The following is a 21,021-nucleotide window of genomic DNA, read 5'->3' as shown; positions in this document are numbered from 1 at the left end:
TTATTTTAAATCGCTTGTAATGGCTCTGCAGCCATCTAGTGGACACGAGTAGCTACAAGCCAGTTTTTAAGAGGGAAACGTCAGTACTGAGGCGCAAACTACGTAATGGGCGTGGTTTAGTCATTCTGTCCTCCTATTGGTCTAAATACGGGATGTGTTTCGTCCATCAGTTTCCGCTGTTATTTGAAACCGGTTTGAAACAATAAACAGAGAGTTGGTCCGTCTATAAAATGATAAATTGAAGGCGTAATAGGTTAGTAATTAATCATCAGTGTTTCAAGGTATGGTTTAAATTAATTTTGTTGGAAATATTTTACTTAAATGTAATTCAAGCCGCATTTGTAGACACTGTTTTTCCTGCAGTGTTTCTACTGCTTATTTTGTGTTTACCATGGTAATACCATGCTTTTGGGCATTGCAGTTTCATATTTTGCCATGGTATTGAAATATTATACTTTTTTTTATAGTACTATCTTTCTTCCAAGAAAACTGTTGTATGGTTGCAGCTTATTTTTTGTTAGTATGTCTTTGAACACTACTTTTAGTTCACTAATACCATGATAATACCATTGTATTCCCTGAAGTATTAGCGTTTAATACCATTTCTTACACAAATTGACAAACTAAATGTCACTTTAATCAATGCATGTGTGTAAATGCAGTTTCATGAAGGTGCATTACAAACTAAACATGCATCTGTTGTTTTCTTACAGGGTTTCAGCTCAGGATGGAGCAGGTGAGCAGGTCCATCATGTCGGGGTGTTTCTTATTGTTCTTTCTGATAGGAGGGATAGTAATCCGATCTGTGTCGGTTCCCTCCACCTGCTGTGGATGGATAAGAGGGGGTTTGCAGTGCTGATCAGGTCTGAGGAAAGGTGGAAGACGTGAGAAGATGCTTAAAATAGTGTTGTAGCTCATAGTTCATGTGTGATTGGCAGAGATAAAGATGGATAGAAAAGCTCTGACTGCAGCATTGCAGTCCAGGGACAAAACATACGTGTTTTTGTGGACCTACAGCCAGTTTCAGGTGGCAGAATTGAAACTATTCGGATATGTTTGCAGTTATTTTGGATGTTTCAGCATGCATTAGTTTATGACATGAGGTCACATGTAATAATGCATGTGAGTATAATATGTTGCAATGCTCTTGCAGCAGGAGCAGAGAGAGTGGGACGCTGTGAACAGGCTGCTGCAGCATCATGGGTTCAAACCTGTCAACTTTGCAGATCCAACAGAGAACAAGAACCTTGCAGGTAACGTCAGCTATCACTGATGTGTTCGTGTGATATGTTAATATTTATGTATTTAAATTATATATAAATGTATTAAATGTTAATTATAGCTCAATAATATGGACTATTTTTAGTGATTGAATATGTCTATTTAATATTTAGCTGTTTTTACAGTTGTTAATTGTTTTTAGAGAAGCACAATATTGCTAACTATATGTACTATATATTGGTCAATTTGTCATATAATTGTTTTATATAATTGTTATAAATGACTCTCAGCAAATTCGGACAGATAAAATCAGGGCTATGTAAAGTATAATGTTTAGATGCTTGATTTCTTTTGAAGAATATGATAAAATTGTAGATATTTTTGTGCTGATAAAAGGCTAATAGTAGTGTTTTTTTATTTTTTATTAGCAGTAAACATAGGGTTTTAATTTAATGTATTAAATAATTTAAAAACGACAACAAACAAAAACAGTATTATAGATGTATAATATCAGTTATCTTTCCGGCTACTGACCAAATAAATAAATATTAATTATCAGTATTGACCAACATTTCTGTGTCAGTGCATTTTTGTGATGATGTTTGTTTGTTGTCTAGATTTGGTTTTGTTAGAGCGCAAGTCTGCGTCTAACTTCCGCATGATGTTGAAGACTATGCTGTCGGATTCTGAAAGGAGACAAGGTCTAATTCAAGAGCTCATTCAGTCCAACAGCCAATTAAAGTGAGTCCAGCATTCACAGATGCATAATTAATATGCTCTATTATAGTAGAGTCTTTATTATGTTTACATATTGGGTAATGACACACATTACATATGTTTAGTACAGTGAATTTCACAATACCTGTTGCCATATCCGGGTCATTTTTCACCTTAAAATGAAAAAGTACAAAATTATATTTTGCATAAAGAAAGTGAAGCTGGTTTAACGATTTTTTTTCTCTATGACAAGTAAACACATTTCCCCCCAATTCACATTACTGTAATGCCAAAATTAAAGTCTAATTTTCATTATTAATATCAGACAAAAGAGTATACAATATTGACAGTCATTTTGTTTATTGACCATAACCGAAAAATTATTAATAATGAAAAAGTTACATGAAAAAAAATCTAAAAAGTATAATTTCTTTGTAATGATTAAACATGTACTAAATAAAAATGTTGTGCATTTTAATTAAAAAAATAAATAATTTAACCCTGGTTTATCCCTGATCACATTTCACCTCTAAATCAAGTGAATTAAATAATAAATTATATATTATAAAATCAAGCATATTTTTGGAGCCATTACAAATGCTTGCACTGCGACGTTATTTTTATGACAATTCTCATTACCGTAATGCAAAAAAAAAAGATTTTATCCATCATGGTTAAATATGTTGTACTGACTTTAAATCATGTTGATTTTAATAAAAAAATATATATATATACCAACCAGAATTTCATTACTATATTACAGTTGTTGTTTTTTATTCATTGCGGTGATGATATTTTCAAAGAAAGATGTGCTTATGTTTTATGAAAAGAATGTCACAATAAAAAAATCCTAGGTCTCTTAGAAGTAGACTTTGTTTTCTTTATGCAAAATATAATTTTAGGGTCAAATGTGACCTCGACACTAAGTATTACTTTACATACACATGTTTTTCACTCCTTTCTTGATTGGCATTTCATCATAGATATTCAAGTTACTCTTTAATATTTGAATTGTTTAGCACATGTTGTTCCTCCAGGGAGGCTCCTGGGAAAGCACATGCTCAATAATGTAAACGATAGTGGTGCTGACCACCTGCTGTAATGTGATATAATCCGAGATGAGTGTAGGGATATGAGATCAGCTGACAGGACAGACGTGTTCACAACACATCTGATCTATGCCAACTGAAAGTGCAAAAACTATCAGATGCTAAGATGCTTTCGTCATTTTCAGAGAGGAAGTGCAGCAGCATCAGACGCGAGCCGCCCAGCAGTCTCAGAGGGCTGTCGAGCTGGAGGGCATCCTGGATGGGGTGAAGGTCAAAGTTCAAGACCTGGAGGACTCATACATCAGTAAAGCGGCCCAACAGCACGGCCAGTTCCAACAGCTGCAACAGGAAAAGAGAGATGCTGAGGTATTCATGCATTAAAGGTGCAGTAAGCGATTTATAAGAAACTGTTGATATTTGAAATCAACCCAAACAAACACACCCCTTCCTTCATTGCTCCTCCCACAAAATGCACAAACACACAATGCAAGAGTGGATGTCTCTTTATCAAGGCTGAAGCGAAGCAAAATAATGCTTTTTTTTAATAACAGTTTTTCTTTAAATCTCACTTTCTCACTCTCTCCTCCCCCATCATAAGTGGACACGCCCCCTTATTGTTGATTGGCTACAAGTGTGTTTTGGTGCTCAGTCTGATCCACTTTTCGCTTACTGTACCTATAAATGATTTGCTTTCTAGTTATCAGTATTGGCCATTAAAAGCTGTTGTTTTGTGTGTCCGTGCAGAAGCGCCATCAGTCTCTGGAGCAGAAGCTTTCTCAGGAGAAGGAGCAAGTGTCTCATCTGCAGAAGAAGCTCCAGTACGTTGTGCGGGACGAGGAGAGACGCGTGACCCGCCAGAACCAGGCTTTCCAACAGATCCACCGCAGATCAGCCCGACACAACTCCACCAGCGACCAGCAGTGAGTGCCAAAGAGGATCATGGGATCGGATGTGTGTTTATGTCATGGAAATTAATACAATCTTAAAAATGTTATAGACATTTCTATTTGACTATCATTATTTCAATTTTTGTATATATATATATATATATATATATATATATATATATATATATATATATATATATATATATACATACATATATATATATATATATATATATATATATATATATATATATATATATATATACACATACATATACATACATATATATATATATATATATATATATATATACATATAATTTTTTTTATTAAATATATTATTTAAATTTGAATTGTTTTAGTAATTGTGAACAACTCAGTCATTGGTCAAAAGTATTCAAAGAGTTAGAATTAGAATTGTACAAAAATGCGAAAAACTGGAAACGTTTTTTTTTCTGTATTTAAAAAAATTGAATTTATTACATTGCATTTTAATTTACAATTTATAAATCGCTCAGTTATCTCTCATAATTCTTATTTTTTGTATTTATTACAGAGTTTCCGCTAGAAAAAAATGGTGCCGGTCAGAGATTTCGTTTTCCGGACATTTTGATGATATGCCGGTCAAATATTGCCTCTTAATTAGTCAAGTTGAGGAAAACTGGAGGCAGGCTATGTAACTTAAAAAATGACATAATCAGGCCGTATAGAATGCAACATGTTTATTAGCCTAACTTTCAAATAGACGGAAAAAAAAAACATGAACGTCCGATTGGCGTCAATCAACGCCAATTGTTTTTACTATGGTTTCACATTCATAGTTTAACAAACCAATCCCCCTTCCCCACATAAAATATCTGAATATCTCGCGGTGTAAATAGCCGCATTTCCATTACAGATTTGCGCAAATGTTTTGCGCTATTATCTAAATATCGATAAAAAAACTATTGCGAAATGACGGTGTTTCCATTAACCGATGTTATATGCGACTAAACGTCCTTTTTTCTCTCACGATAAGTCATTTCAAAAATCACGGCAACGGACGTTGGTTTATATAATATCACAGCCACCGCATTAGACATTATTATTATGATTAATGGAAGGAGACGTGGCGTGTTATCCAAGCATTAATGGCAGGGAAAGACCCTTGTACTGCGAACGACACATAAGGAGTTTCTGGGTGTTTCGCCCTCATTTCTGCTCCGAGGTTTTGATTGTGGAATTTATTTGAGATTTAGAATCCAGTATTCCTATAGGCTAATTATTGTTTCTTTTATGAATTTAATAAAGAACTCTGTCTCGTATTCTGTCCAAACGATCCATGTAGGCTACTTTTGTCCATTCGTTTTTCCTTTTTTAACCCGTAATTGAAAAACGAAAAATGAACGGTTGTTGTCTTTTTAAAACGCAAAGTTGAACACCAAAATTTTAATTTGAACTGGCTACACAAACTGCTGCGCAAAAAAGTAAATATCGACGCATTTTCTGATTTTTGTTTATGACTTTTTGCCCCTTTATTAAACATTTAAAATATTCACAAATTAATATGGAAAACATGTCGATTTTACTGGTTTTCAAAGGCCAAATTAGAACCTGGAATTGATGTTTTTCCCGCAGTGCTGAATGAGAAGAGCCATTAATATTATGAATAAACTATTGTTTTCTAAGTGTCGGCTAAAATCACATCTCCATCTCCGCTGTTAAGCAGATGCGCTTTTAGAGAGAAATGCACCTTTCATACAGATTAGGTACATAATCAGAAGGTATTAGCTTTCGATTCGAATTTGTTCGAAAAAAGTGGACATTTCAAGCTTTAGCCTACATAGGCTATATTTTGTTTAAATTCTCACGCTCCAGTTTATGGAGATCATGAAAGTGCGTCTGATTGTTTTATTTTATTTTACAAAAGCACAACGTTTTCTTGTTATTGTGAGTTTACACAAATAAAAGTAGTTGAGAATAATGTATTATTATTTTCTGTATGACCAGAAATGATAGAGTATTTTAAGTTGTTTCCACTGTTAATAGGAAAATGCAAGTGGTCACGCCCGCGCCTCCGTGCCATGCAGTGCGCGCTCCACACTCAGCTTTGTTCCTTTTTTGCATAAAAGCGTCTTCTAAATATAGCTTATTAAATGTTATAATATAATAAAATAATATAAAATGATTATTATTTGCGTAGCTATACATGGACCTCAAACACACCGCGTCTTCTAAGTCAGGTGACTGCAAATGCGCAAAAACTGTTTCCATTGCAGTTTTGCGAAATATTCCTTTTTCGAATTGCCTGAAAAACCACCTCATGCGAGGATAAAAACGTTCTTGCGATAAACGGGAGTTTTTGCGAAATTAACGTGTTTCCATTGTGCGTATTTTTAATTCGCAATTTCAATTTGCGCAATTTGAAGGGTAGCCTAATGGAAACGCGGCTAGTGTCTCTCCACAACTTGCAATGCGCATAAGCCGCGTAACCTTGTTCTCCGCAAGGCGACTTCGCTGCTTCGTCTTGATCCGATTCTGCTTTTTCTCCGGTGGTGGTGGAGCTGTCTGGACATCTGAGGCTTCAGGCGTTCCTGATTCACCATCGTCCGTCGCGTCTGGCCTCTGAAAAAAGCTTTTACGGCTAGTCTGCCTGGGCCTGGCCATATTTGAAACGTCTCACTCATTCGTTCGTTGTTTAGGTCTATATTACAGCCGTTTTAGGCGTGCGCTTTATTTGAAATGCAGCATGCGATGTTGTTTAATAACTTTCAAACGGTAGAGCCTGTTCCTTTATAACATAGCCAAAGGTCGGTGTATTTTTGTTTTATACATTTTAGGCTTATTCTCAAATTCAGATTGTGTTAGGGGGGCGGGATTATTAGGTAATTTTAATCGGACAATTTGACCGGAGAGATTTAATTTTGTCGGACATTTCATTTTTTTTCCGGCCAATGTCCGGCAATTACCGGACAACGGAAACCCTGATTTATTATATTTATTATTTTAATATATTTGTATGTGTGTATTTATTATTTAAATGAAAATGTGTTTAGTAATTGTGGAAGTCATTGGTCATGAGTACTGCTGCAAATTATTGTTATTTATTTATTTTGCAGAGGCTTATTTTTATTGTTTAAAATGTTTCAAAATTTTCAAAAACAATATTCATAAATCTCTATTTTCTTTTATTTATTATCACTATTAAAAATACTCACCAAGTAATTGCAAACAATAGGAAGTCATTAGCGTAAATAGATTGTAGAATGTTGTCAATATTTTAATAAATTATAAATTTCACTTTTAAATTGATTATTTTTATATTTATTATTTAAATAAAAGAATTTAGAATTTTTTGATGACCTTATTTTTATTGATTTTTACAAAACAATTTTTCATTTTCCAAAATCATTTATAAATTGTTATATATATCTATATATATATATATATATATATATATATATATATATATATATATAGTTTTTTAAGTATTTAAAAAAAATCAACAGTAATTGCAAGAGAAGAACTAATTTGTTTCTGGGCTTGCAGAAGTTGACACTGTTTTTGTTTCTTTAAAGGATTTTGGACGTCATTGACGTGTACGAGTCCCAAATACAACAGCTACGTAATGAACTAATGTAAGCATATGAAATATTTTAATTTCAATTATTGATGAAAGCTCCTCAAAACATCAGTGTCATGTTTTCCTGCAGACTGTATAAAAGCAGCTCAGGAGAGAAGAAGGACTCCTCAAACTCCCAGAAGAACAGATCCACAGTGGAGAAAGATGCCATTGACTATTCCTCCAACTATAAAACCCTTTTAAAGGTATGATTAATGATAAAAGTTTGATTTTTGTTCGCCGTCTTGATATGTAAACATGGTTCTGTTTTGACTGCAGTCATACCAGGAGCAGTTGAAGGAGACCAAAGCCCAGCGAGAAGAACTCAGGACCCAAATCCAGCGGTTAAAAGAAGATCTGGAGTCCAGGTTGGTACCACATTTTTGGAGCTTTTACTATAGAGTAGCATTAGTGTCCTACTTTTTCAATCAATTTCCCGATGGAGAAAATTTTGTTTTTAGTTTCAGTACCTGACTTTTGCAATTGGTTTATTTGGTGACATTTTTAATGTTTCATGGTTTAGACCCACCATAAAAGAACTCAAGACCTGCAAAAAGCAGTTGAGACGCTTGGACCGAATGATTCAGCAGAGCAACATCAGGTAAGATCTTCAGTGAGCGAACACTGTTCTTCTAATGAATCAAGCTAATGAATGACTTGTTGAACAGGTCATCTCAAGCACTCAAACCACAGGACTCGGCTGAGACACCTAACACGGATAACACCAGCATCCAGAACCTGGACACGTACAACTGCAAGAGACACCTTACGGTGTGTGAAGATTTGTATTTACTGTTTTAATATTTATGCGTTTTATTTGTATAATTTATTATTTAAATTAGAATTTGTTTTAGTAATTGCGAACAACTGAAAGTCATTGGACACAAGTAACCCTGCAAACTATTTTTGTTTATTTATTTTGGGCAGGCTTATTTTTATTGATTATATTTTTCAAAAAATTCAAAAATAATTTATATATTTTTTTTTAATTATTATTATTATTAACGATGAAACAAAACAAAAAAATCATTTTATTTAAATTAGTAGATGCACAACTAAATCAGCAAAGCAGGGTTTTATAGTTAACTAAACCCATACAAAAATGTGTTAGTAAAAATAAAATAAATGTTAACTGAATTAAAATATAAACATTTTATTTAAGCTTTTCTCATTTTCATTTAGTTTTACTTGATGTACTAAAATAACTATTACTGAAAAAAAACATATAGACATTAAAAAATATATATACAAAAACACTACAAAATTGCTCGAACTTTTTTAGTTCAAATGAAAACAGAAAATATGCTTCTTTTTTTTTAAATGTATAAGAACTATAATAGTTTCTTAATAATACTGCTACAATAACACTCCTTTGAATCAAATTTTATAGGTTTATATGTTTTTGGTTGTTTTTCAGGATGTTTGTACGGAACTCGGTGTGCAAAATGTCAATCATCTCATTTCTGCGATGAAAGTTCGATGCAAACAGGCTGAATCTGCCACCAAACTGGAGAAGGTGAACTTAAAAACTGATTCGTATCTGAATTTGCTCATATTTATCACGGTTCGAAATGGCATACTGTGATACTACTCTTTGGTATACTCAATGCTGTATGCATAGAATATGATTTTATGTATAAAACCATTCTGTTAAGGAGTAGTCACATTTACCTACCATTGTTTGGCAAATTTTCACGTGCGAAATACAATCATTTTATTAGCAATACACATTACACATTACAATACAGATACGTTTTTGACTCATTATTTGATTGGACTGACGAAAGATGCAAAAATGATGCAACTTGCAGAATGAACGCTGGTGTACTGTAAATGAGGTCATGTGACAAGCATATTTTGCATAACGCATGCTATTTAACAAACTATTTTAAAATAGAATGCAGTGCGCTACTATTCCATTCGGAATGTAGCCGATGCCTTTCTGACATTATCTGATTTACCTGGCAGATCCTACATGACATCACCACTGTCCTGACCAATCCGAGGGCTCCGTTGGGTTTGCTGAGGCAGCGTGTTCAATTTAACCTAGAGCTCGACCAGGAGGCGGAGTCTGAGCTGATTGTTTCCACTCTGAATGTTTGGAGCCAACAATTAACCTCTCTAGCAGTGAGTAAAATCTGGTTAACGTTTGGGCAATGAATTTAGCTAAAGGTGTGGTCACATTTAGCTTTGTTCGGCGAATTTTTGTGGGTGAAATTCAGTCATTTCAAAAGGAATCCACGCAATCCTTGCTTGAGGGTGAAAGATTTCCCCCACTCAGATTTCGCAACGGGTACAAGTTTGTTACGTGGATTTGCCGTGTTGACTTGACTACCTGAAAGCTGTTCGGTTTGACAGTGACTTCGTACATCGTTATACTATTGACAGAAATCCAGAAAAATCCAGAAATGTAATAATTAATGGTGTGGTGGAAATTACCGTTGTTCTACAAATTTTCACTGGCAAATATTCATTGATTTCAAAAGGAATACGATTGGGAACTTCGCTTGAGGGTAAACGATTTATGTGGAATCACCCTGTTAACCAGCAGAAAGCTACTTGGTTTGAAAGTGACTTCATACATTACTACACTATTGACCGTATATATTGTGGCCACAAAACTGCGCAGAAATGTTTATTTAACTAAAAGTGTGGTCAAATGTACCATTCGATGACTCTTCACATGCAAAATCCAGTCTTTTCAGTTTATTATTATTTCCTTCAGCTGAGACACCTGTTCACTAGCCTGGAAATCCAGACCTGGCATTGACTAATGAAAATCGGCCAGCTCAAGGGGCGGCACCAAGCATGCATTTGAAAATCTGACTGTACGCAATTGGATAACACTACGACCAATCACAACAAGACCCATACGCTTAGCTACCAGCGGAGCTAACTGGTAGATTAGACTCTTGCTGATCCGTATCGCCCTTCTTGCAAAGGAACGATTCGAGCGCTGTCTCCTCTTTTAGATAAAAAGCCAAGTCTAACTCGTTCATTGTAGCGGCCAAAGCCGTTTCAAACAACTGGTGTTCATCCATAGCCATCTTGCAATGTTTACTAATGACTTCGACGTCACAGCGCTGTCGTCATCATCTGTTTAGCTCGCCTCTGGCCCGCCTATATCAGATAACCCGATGTGATTGGTGCAGCTCGGATACAAGGGCATATTTAATGAGCATCATTACTCGACGCCAGAGTAAACTCGCTGAGCAAATTCAACTTGTGCTCTCGCGAGAACTCTGGATTTCCAGGGTACTTGTTCACCATGATGGTTTTGAATTGCTTGAAATATGATTGGAATTACTTCAAAAAGGAAAATACAGTAAAGTGCAACAAATTCATATAGGCTACATAAAATTATAATGAGAACATTATAACTTTGTGCTTGGGACATGACATTTAATGGTGAGACTTTTGTTTTTGTAATCAAGCTCTCAAAATTATATAAAAATTTGTATTTAGATTTATCGGCCAATATATCGGCTTTTAAATATACATAATTATCGGTCATCTGTATCGGCCAAAATTTTCATATTGCTGCATCCCTAAAAAAAGGTTAATTGTTGACTGTCAACAGTGTAGTGATGTATGAAGCACAGCTCACACTGAAATATTGCTAATGTGACCTCACCTTAACCCTCTGGGGTCTAAGGTGTTTATGGGGTCCTTGAGATGTTCTGACATGCCCTGACATTTGTGCTTTTTTCAGTTGCTTATAAACATATTAATGGCAAAGGTGTAATTAAACTCTATTTAGCACAAACAGGGCTACCATAATATGTGAGCAACATGTATGTACATGTTTGTATTTTTGAGAGAATAGGTTATTGAAAAAACTAAAACTAAAATAAGGCCACAAAACACATACTAAATATGTGTCCATAAGACTTCTGAATAATGCATTTTTCGCCTAGAGTTTTTTTCTTCAAAATGATGTGAAAATCATCCTGCCTGATCATTCACATAAAACAATACATTGATTTAAATTTTGTAAGACACTTTTTGTTTCGAAAGGCAATATGCGGGTGGGCGTAAACGATCCAACACCATCATGAATATTGAGTGGTTCACACCTGAGAAGTTCACACCCATAATTAGCCTAGAAGGAAATCATTGGGTTTGAATGTGATTGCTTTGGTTCACTAGGATCTTCATCGTGCCCTCATCAGACTGGAGAAGAGATTGTTGCCATGGCAGCCCGAGAGCGGCATTACCACATCTTCAGATTCCGTCCGGGTGGAAGACTTGATGCTTATCGTCGACACGCTCCTCGATGAGACGGCATCAGAAGACAAGGTTCTTCTCCTAAGCTCAACTCTCCCCTTAGCGTTCTTAATAATCCACCAGCTGATGATATTCACGCCGTTCCTCAGGTTCTGCGGAGTCCCACCAGACACACCCTGGAGTCCATGGTCGCCCACTTCCAGAAACTCTTCGACGCCCCGTCGCTGACAGGAATCTATCCTCGCATGAATGAGGTCTACACCAAGCTGGGCGAGATGAACAACGCCATGAGGAACCTCAGAGATGTTCTGGAATTGGGTATTGAGATGTCTGAGCATATCTACTTGACTTGAGAGTGAGCTTCCTCATCCTCTCTGAATTAATGTTGTCATATCTTGTGATAGATGACAGAGCGCCCCCTAGCGAGGTTGTCAACAAAGTAGCCGCGATTGTGTCCCAGTCAGGAAACGTAGCAAGTCAGGAGCTCCACAGCCTTCTGGAAAGCAGCGACATTGACAGGTATGTCCATGTTTTGTTTGAATTTTTGATTGTGCTCAATGCAGAATAAATGTGTAAAACTATGTGGCAGGCAACACTTTATGATTGTTAGCATTAGCTAATGCATGAACTAACTAAACAGTGTTTTCCAGTCATTTATCAACTCTACTTTTTAATTTATACAACTTGAAATGTTCAAAACATTAACATTTACCCGATTAATAAATGTTGCTCATCAAACCTAAAGTATTAACTAAATTGACATTCTATTCAATGCTTAAATTTATGTAAAATTGTTTATTAAAAAAATAAATATAGTTTATGCATGGAATTAAATGTGAAAACTAATATAGTTAATGCATTAGGTATTGTGACCGTTTAACAGCATTTAATCTCATTTAAGTTAGTAAATGCATACATATACTGTTGTCTATAATGTTAAATCATCTTATTTCATAAAATGTGCAATGTTAAAAATCTGTATCAATTAACATTTATATTTGTAGTATTTAACGAAATAAATAAATTAAATGAATGATTTCCAGCTCATGTAAATTGATTCAATGCAATCTTTCAATTTATGTTACAATGGTTTATATATATATATATATATATATATATATGTAAACAAATAGAGTATTTGTTGATGCATGGAATTAAATGCGAAAATTTATATTTAATCATTTTATATATATATATATATATAAAATGATTAAATATAAATTTTCGCATTTAATTCCATGCATCAACAAATACTCTATTTGTTTACATTAGTTAATGCATTAGATATCATGAACTAATAATGAACCAAACATTTTTTAGTGTTAAAAATGTAATTTATAGAAAGTAATTAACAAATTTTATAATACATTCACTAATGTTGGCGAATTGAACTTTAAGTGTTACAAACTTCTTACATTACATTAATCAGATGCTTTTATACATTATGCAACTTCTTGTACAAACTGACATTCAATGTTTCTATTTATTTTTTTAGAATGGTTTATTAAAAAATATACTTAAGCATAAATTTTCTCATTTATTTTCATGCATCAACCATCTAAAGAATAATATTTCAATTTGCTCACATTAGTTTATGCATTAGGTATCGTAAACTAACAATGAAAATGTTTTTACAGTATTTAAGTTTATATATACTTGTTTCATGTTTTCATAATACAATAATTTATAATTTGTAGTGTTAAATAAGTATATGAAGTAAGTGTAGCTCATTATTTTATGATAAACAGTACATTAATGAATTGAACCTTATAGTGTTGCCAACCTTTCATGTAAATTGACAATTTATTGCTTTCATTTATGTAAAAATGTTTTATAAAAATTATTAAATTAAATATTCATTTGAGAAAGCATGATTGCTTAAAAATGCAAAAAAACAAAATAAAATTTACGTCTATTTAATACCAATTTGCATGAGAATGGTTTCAGGAACAATTTACACAAAATACACAAAGGCTCATTTCTTCATTTGGAAACTGCAAGTGAATCACAGACAGCAAGTGTTTTCATAGTGACATTTGTATTTTACAGTATCATTGTCAAGCTGAAGGAACATGAGGAATTCTTTCCGGTTTTCCACTCATTTATACTGGAACTTCTGCAAACTCTGGGTGAGACCAAACTTTATTCATATTCAACAAATGTCAGTCAAACTCAAATGAAAAGTACATACAGTACATCTGTATTCAAGTGTATCTGAACTTCAACCATGAAAGCGCAGATCTCATGTTCTCCTAAAAACATCATCACACAGACATTAACATTATGTTGTGGCACTAGCTGAGTTCCAGTTTCCTCTTTTTCAGACGTCTTGACCCTAGATGATGTTTTACCGACCGTACGCACTCTCAAGTCAGCGGCGTGACTAAAGGCTGATGTGTTGTAAAGCACCATGTGATTTCAGAACTGAATTTAAATGTTTTGCTGTGTATTAATTAGAAAATACCATTTGTTCATATTTTATAAATAAATTAGCATATATGCTGTGTTTTCTGAATTGGCTCACAACAGCACGGTTTGTGTAACATCTCGTATTCAAAATCTCTTTCATTTTAAGAAACTACAATTTTTTTTTTGGTAGAAATACTGTGCATAAAACGTCCATCAGTCCCCTTCCTCTGAAGAGCTGGAGTGTCCTTGAAGAAGTTTCTCCATGATCAGACTGTTGGAAGGCGCGTTAGTGATTAGCGTCAACACAAAAGTGGGCGTCTCCTTTGATACGTGTCGTATGACCGTACAAGACGCCAGGTCCTCGATGTGAAAGCCAGCGTGACGCGTAACATCCTGCTGGAGAACGGAGTCCGCCGTCTGGTCGCCAAAAAACTGCAATAAGAAAAATACATGCTTTTCTGAACTTGTAAATACTTACAGATGAATGTACACAAACCTTTTAAGGGCTGTTTACACAACACTGTAAAACTTTGTGTTTTGGCCGTTCATTTACACGGCAACGGCGGCCTGGAAACGCAAGCTTTTGAAAACGATACCGTTTTCTCCATGTAAACAAGAAAAACGCAAATTCATGAAAACGGTGACATCATGCACATTACGTGTTCAGTCTATAAGCGCGTAGTGTTTCTTTACAAAGTGACATCGCCATCTACTGGCCTGGCATGAATAGTACAGCGAATTTTTTTTTTCTCATTTTCGCGGTTGTCGCCTGTACACGAAAGACGGAAAGAAAAAACGTTGTTTTTTAGTACATCGTTGTGGTGTAAATCTATCCTGAGTTCCAAGCATCTGTTTCGACAGAGATAAAGGTACTTACAGCTTTCCCTGACAACGGATTGATGAAATCGGCCCAGTATCCTCCTCTCCACAGCGTGAAGCAGATTTCTTTAGCACCGCTGACAAACTGCAACAAGACGCCACATATGTCAGCCGTCTTAACATACATTTTAGACTCGCCACAAGGAATAATTCACAGTTTACTGACGAAATAGGAACATTTCTCATAACCACATCAAGGTCATATTTTACACCAAAACAAAATGCTATATATTTGGGGGGCATTAATCAAATGTGACAGCAAAGATATTTGTTACAAAAGATTTGTTTCAAATTAATGCTGTTCTTTTGAACTTTATATTCATCATAGAAGCCAGATAAAATGCATCACCATTTCCACAAACATATGAAGCAGCACAATTGTTTTCAACATTGATAATAATAATAATAAATGTTTCTTGAGCATTAAATCAGCATTTTAGAATGATTTCTGAAGGATCATGTGACACTGAATGGAGTAATGATGCTGAAAATGCAGCTTTGCATCACAGGAATAAATTATATTATAACATTAAAATAGAAAAGAAATTTAAAAAAATTTATTGTAAAAATTTCTTACAATATTAGTTTTTACTGTATTTTTGATGCAATAATTTCAGCCTTGGTGAGCAGAAGAGACTTTTTTAAAATCTTGTATTATATATTTATATCAATGGATATAAAATATCTATTATATTTAGGACAATCAAGCACTTTTAATCTTCAATATCTTACTCTTGTAATTTGTTTTGTATTTCTTACTCTTATCGATGATTATCATTGTAATTCAGAAATTATTTTCAATTAACATCAGCATACAAAATATGCTATATGTATACACTAATATTAAAATGTTAAATATATTAATACAATAATAATATATTAATAAACAGTCAAATGTATAATATAATAATATATAAATAAATGTACAATTAAAAAATATGCATCACAATGCAATTAATATAATTTTTTAAGTCTATATGTAATTTTCCAGTCAAACTCACATGATCCAGTAGTTCCTCCTGATCTCTGTTCAGTTCCTCTGTTCCCAACTTTTGGTTCTTTTGTGTTACCGTGACGACAGTGATGGGACTCATTGGCAGCACTGGGAAAAACAGCTCTAACTCTGTCAAGACAAGGATCTGGTTATTAAAAAAAAATTCTGGTAACTTTAAAGATGTTTTACAAGTGTTTTATATGTGCGTACCTTTCTTCAGCAGCTCTGGACAGGAATGCATGGAACACTCCACATTTGACTGATTGAAATAGTGTTCAGCTTTACTGACTCTCTGCGCCATCAGAGAAACTTCTTTACCCTAAACATCACAAATCAACTCAGTCATTGTAAGAATAAAGAACAAAACTGAAGAATTTTGACCATAAAACTGATTTTTACCTGATATTCATTGACGAACTGTGCGAGTATGAACTCGTGCCTCTCTGCGCTAGACGGGGTGGTTAAAACATCCGGGACCGTCCGGTGGACCGGGACTTTCATCTGTAACTCGGTACCTTTGAGGTGACAATCGAAACCCACGTTGCCTGGCAACTGGAACCTTTGATCTTGAGGCCCGAACGGACCCATCGTCTCATCTGGCCATACTGTTGTAGGACCTGTCAGAAACACCGTTAACAAACATTTAATATAAGAATACAAATATATTAATATAATAAAATGTATCAATTTACACACATACATACATATGCTAATATTAAATACATATAGATATAATAACAACAAGATATACAACTATCTACCGGTACCCTATATTAAACATTTTATGTTAAGCAAATATATATTAATAAAAAAAAATTAAAAACATTTTAATAGATTTCAAATACATAAATATAGTAATATAAATGTAAAGATATATCCATGCATATATATAAAATGCATATAAAAATAAAGTACCACATATAAACAATTTCAACAGTTTCATTAATATTAATTATATATATATATATATATATAATTCACACACACACACACACACACACATATATATATATATATATATATATATATAAAAACATCCAATTTTACATTGTTATACACTACAATACTAAACAATTAATGTTAAATGTATTAATAAAATATTTATATATATATATATATATATATGTAAATAATATATAGACATATATAAATAAAATAAATCACATTTGTATTGTTATACACCATAAAAATATAAATAAACAATAAATAAATATTTATTTATTTAGAATTATGAATTATTTAAAATTACCATATTTTTTCTTCAAGAGCAAGAAACATGAAACCGTATGTATATATATATATTGTATAATGGCCCCTCCACAAGCATATAAATAAATATATGTCACGTTCATGTAACAGAAAGCTTCATAATGACCTGAGTTTTGAGATGGTACAGCTATATAAGGCTCATCTGATCCAGACGAACCAGCGGCTGAAAACCCTCTGACAGCCACGATCCTCTGAACCAGTGTGTGAACCACAGACGACTGGCTGACCTGTCTAACCCTCCTGCACAGCACCTGCATTATTCAACACACACACACACACACACACAGCGTTACACACACATCAAGACCCACTCATCGAATGATCATATGATGATGAGTGATACTCACACTCGCCATAATGCTGTGCACAGCTCCACTTCACTTCAACCTGCAAACACAAACAAATATAGCAAACATTCATTTTAAAGACTGAATTTCATATTAAAATACGTAATAATGAGAAAATACAATAACATATAATGTAAAACACAACAATAAATAAATCTATACACGTAAAAAGAAACGTGTGGCTCCTTATAGACAAGTATTATTACATAAAATTACGTAATTTACATAAATTACATAACAGTTTAAAAAAGGTTAAATAAATATAATCAAATAACTTGTATTATATATATAATATTTTAGACTTGCGTGTTTCTATGTCATATTGTATTAAAGATGTTACTCAATAAAAATACCCATAAAAGTGCTTGTTTTCCTTGCTTATAATATCACACTCTTCATAAATTGCGGTTAAATGTAAAACTCTGTCACATGTATATGAGAACAGACTGTCATGGCAGAGGTTAAGCGTTTTGTTTTCCCCATAGATCATCTTGTAAACACTTCAAAACAACACTGTTATGATCCGCTCACTTTCACTTCAAACACGATTAAAGCACAGCGAACACGTGACATTCGCGTCAAACTGTGATCGACACGCTGTTCTGCTATTATAGAGCTATACGACACAGGTTAAATAGTGATTTGTCGTTATTTTTAAGGCGTTTTCAAGGTAAAGGACAACGTGTTCCACTCACTCACCCTGTTTGTCTTTTCCAGGTTCTGATCTGCTGATCATCACGTCCGCACGATGAGCGTCATGACATCATGACGGAGCGCCGCATAGTACAAAAGCAGCAACAACACAAAATAACAAAAGATATAAATAAAACCATATATACACACACACACACACACACACACACACACACACACACACACATATATATATATATATATATATATATATATATATGCGATTTTATTTATATCTTTTGTTATTTTGTGTTGTTGCTGCTTTTGTACACACACACACACACACACACACACACACATATATATATATGCGATTTTATTTATATCTTTTGTTATTTTTTTTGGTTATACACACACACACACACACACACACACACACACATATATATATATATATATGCGATTTTATTTATATCTTTTGTTATTTTGTGTTGTTGCTGCTTTTGTACACACACACACACACACACACACACACACACACACATATATATATATATATATATATATATATATATATGCGATTTTATTTATATCTTTTTTTTTTTTTTGTTATACACACACACATATATATATATATATGCGATTTTATTTATATCTTTTGTTATTTTGTGTTGTTGCTGCTTTTGTACACACACACACACACATATATATATATGCGATTTTATTTATATCTTTTGTTATTTTTTTTTGTTATACACACACACACACACACACACACACACACACACATATATATATATATATATATATGCGATTTTATTTATATCTTTTGTTATTTTGTGTTGTTGCTGCTTTTGTACACACACACACACACACACACACACACATATATATATATATATATATATATGCGATTTTATTTATATCTTTTTTTTTTTTGTTATACACACACACACACACACATATATATATATATATATATATATATATATGCGATTTTATTGATATCTTTTGTTATTTTGTGTTGTTGCTGCTTTTGTACTATGCGGCGGATATTATGTATACATACATATATATATATATATACATATAAATACACACACACACACACACAAACATATATATATATATATATATATATATATATATATATATATATATTATAACACTATAATGTTAAGCACATTTAATTATAAATGTACTAATACAAATATATGAATATGATATGAATAATATTAATACATATAATATGTTGTATAATAAATAAACAGTACCACAAAACAAAATTACAATATTGTTATTATAATATATATTATAATAATATACATTATAGAAAATGCAATTGTGAAAATTAATGAACTTTTTTCACTACTTTAGATAATATTAAACAGAAAAACGACTTAGCATTAACTTGTAATTTTGTTGCCCCTGGCATAAATTGTGTCTTTGTTTTCCCTTATACACCTCATATATGTATATTTGTTTTCATGCGAGTTGTTTATGTTTGTACACGTTTTTTATATTTTCTGTAATTTAAAAAAAGGCCAATTGGATGGAAACAATGGACTGGAGACCTCAAAAAAAAAAAAAAAAAAAAAAAAAGATTGAGTCACAATTACGCATGCGTTGACCGATAACGTCCTCTAGGTGTCAGTACAAGCAAACGCTTGTTATTCTGCAACTGTGGCAAAAAAAAAAAAATATAATTCTGATATGGCACCAAGTAATTGCAGACAAAAACAGCATTAAAAAATCATCAGGTATCAAAAGAGAAAAAAAAAAAAAAAAAAGAAAGAAAGAAAAGAACGGAAGGCTGTCATATAAGGTCAATGTCGCTGCATTGGAAGGTTAGACAAGGCGAATATGTCAGCTGGGCAGAAAAGCCTGTTTGAAGGGGGCAGCGTGTCTCCCTGAAGACTGACGTGTCCTCAGAACAGAGTTGAAATGATGTGAGGTTTGGGCCAGAGGCTTTTGCTGCCTCTCTCTGCACACATTCACACACTTGCATCTGCATCACGAGCAGCCACCATCTGGCATCTGGACGCGGGGACGAACAGGTCAGCAGGTCTAGGTGACCGGACCATCTCTCTGCTGCACTGCAAGGTCAACATGCAAAAGCACACGACAGCATTGTGAATTTATATTCGCTAGAAACTGCTGTATGGATTTAAAACATATAGAACAGATGTACGATTCGTTTAAAGGGATAGTTCACCCAAAAAGGAAAATTCTGTCATCTATTAGGCTACTCCCCCTCATGTCATTTCGTTCATCTTCGGAACACAAATTAAGTTATTTTTGATGAAATCTGAGATCTTTCTGTCCCTCCATTGACAGCTACGCAACTGACGCTTTGACGCTTCAAAAAGTTAATAAAGAGATCATAAAACTAGTCTAATCCATATGAATCGAGCGGTTTAGTCCAAATTTTCTGAAGAGACTCGATCGCTTTATGATGAACAGATTGAACATAGGCTTTTATTCACATATTAGCATTCATTAAATGTACTGTCTTTCAACATACAGTGTAAAATGAGATGATCAATAGGTTGACAATATAGGTTGATTACATTGCTTTAACTTGCCAAATTTTTTATAAGATTTTAATTTAATAAGAATTTAATTGAATTGAAGAATTAAATGTTATACAAGATTCGACAAATTTTCAACTCAAGTCAGTTTAATGTAATTTAAGTTGAAATGACTTAAACATAAGTTGATTGTACTTAAAAATTTAAGGAAGCAACTTCAGTTTATCAAGCGACAAGAATACTTTTTGTGCGCAAAA

General features: G+C 33.4%; 2 protein-coding genes across 2 annotated transcripts; one reads left to right on the top strand and one right to left on the bottom strand.

Annotated features, from left to right (window-relative positions):
* The first annotated feature begins 165 nt into the window (after window positions 1–165).
* cep70 (centrosomal protein 70) lies at window positions 166–14,217 on the top strand. Its single transcript, XM_082137606.1, is given in 18 exon segments — window positions 166–253; window positions 714–736; window positions 1,154–1,253; window positions 1,839–1,962; window positions 3,173–3,353; window positions 3,732–3,907; window positions 7,432–7,491; window positions 7,567–7,681; window positions 7,755–7,843; window positions 7,999–8,076; window positions 8,144–8,246; window positions 8,893–8,991; window positions 9,444–9,602; window positions 11,625–11,795; window positions 11,798–12,020; window positions 12,107–12,221; window positions 13,752–13,831; window positions 14,027–14,217. Coding segments are annotated over 17 exon segments (1,941 nt in total). The 5' UTR covers window positions 166–253; window positions 714–727; the 3' UTR covers window positions 14,086–14,217.
* On the bottom strand, window positions 13,603–18,384 carry mmadhca (metabolism of cobalamin associated Da). The gene is made up of 8 exons (XM_082137609.1): window positions 18,300–18,384; window positions 17,601–17,640; window positions 17,360–17,504; window positions 16,384–16,601; window positions 16,195–16,303; window positions 15,992–16,113; window positions 14,989–15,075; window positions 13,603–14,543 (listed from the first exon to the last, which is right to left on the bottom strand). The coding sequence occupies exons 2-8, from the start codon at window positions 17,607–17,609 to the stop codon at window positions 14,325–14,327; spliced, it is 909 nt and encodes a 302-aa protein (XP_081993735.1). The 5' UTR covers window positions 17,610–17,640; window positions 18,300–18,384; the 3' UTR covers window positions 13,603–14,324.
* Window positions 18,385–21,021: the final 2,637 nt, after the last annotated feature.

Source organism: Leuciscus leuciscus (genome assembly GCF_965113295.1).
Source record: "Leuciscus leuciscus genome assembly, chromosome: 15".
Lineage (NCBI taxonomy): Eukaryota > Metazoa > Chordata > Actinopteri > Cypriniformes > Leuciscidae > Leuciscus > Leuciscus leuciscus.
Note: the sequence above shows the minus strand (reverse complement) of the source record. Positions and strands in the feature narration are given on the sequence as shown.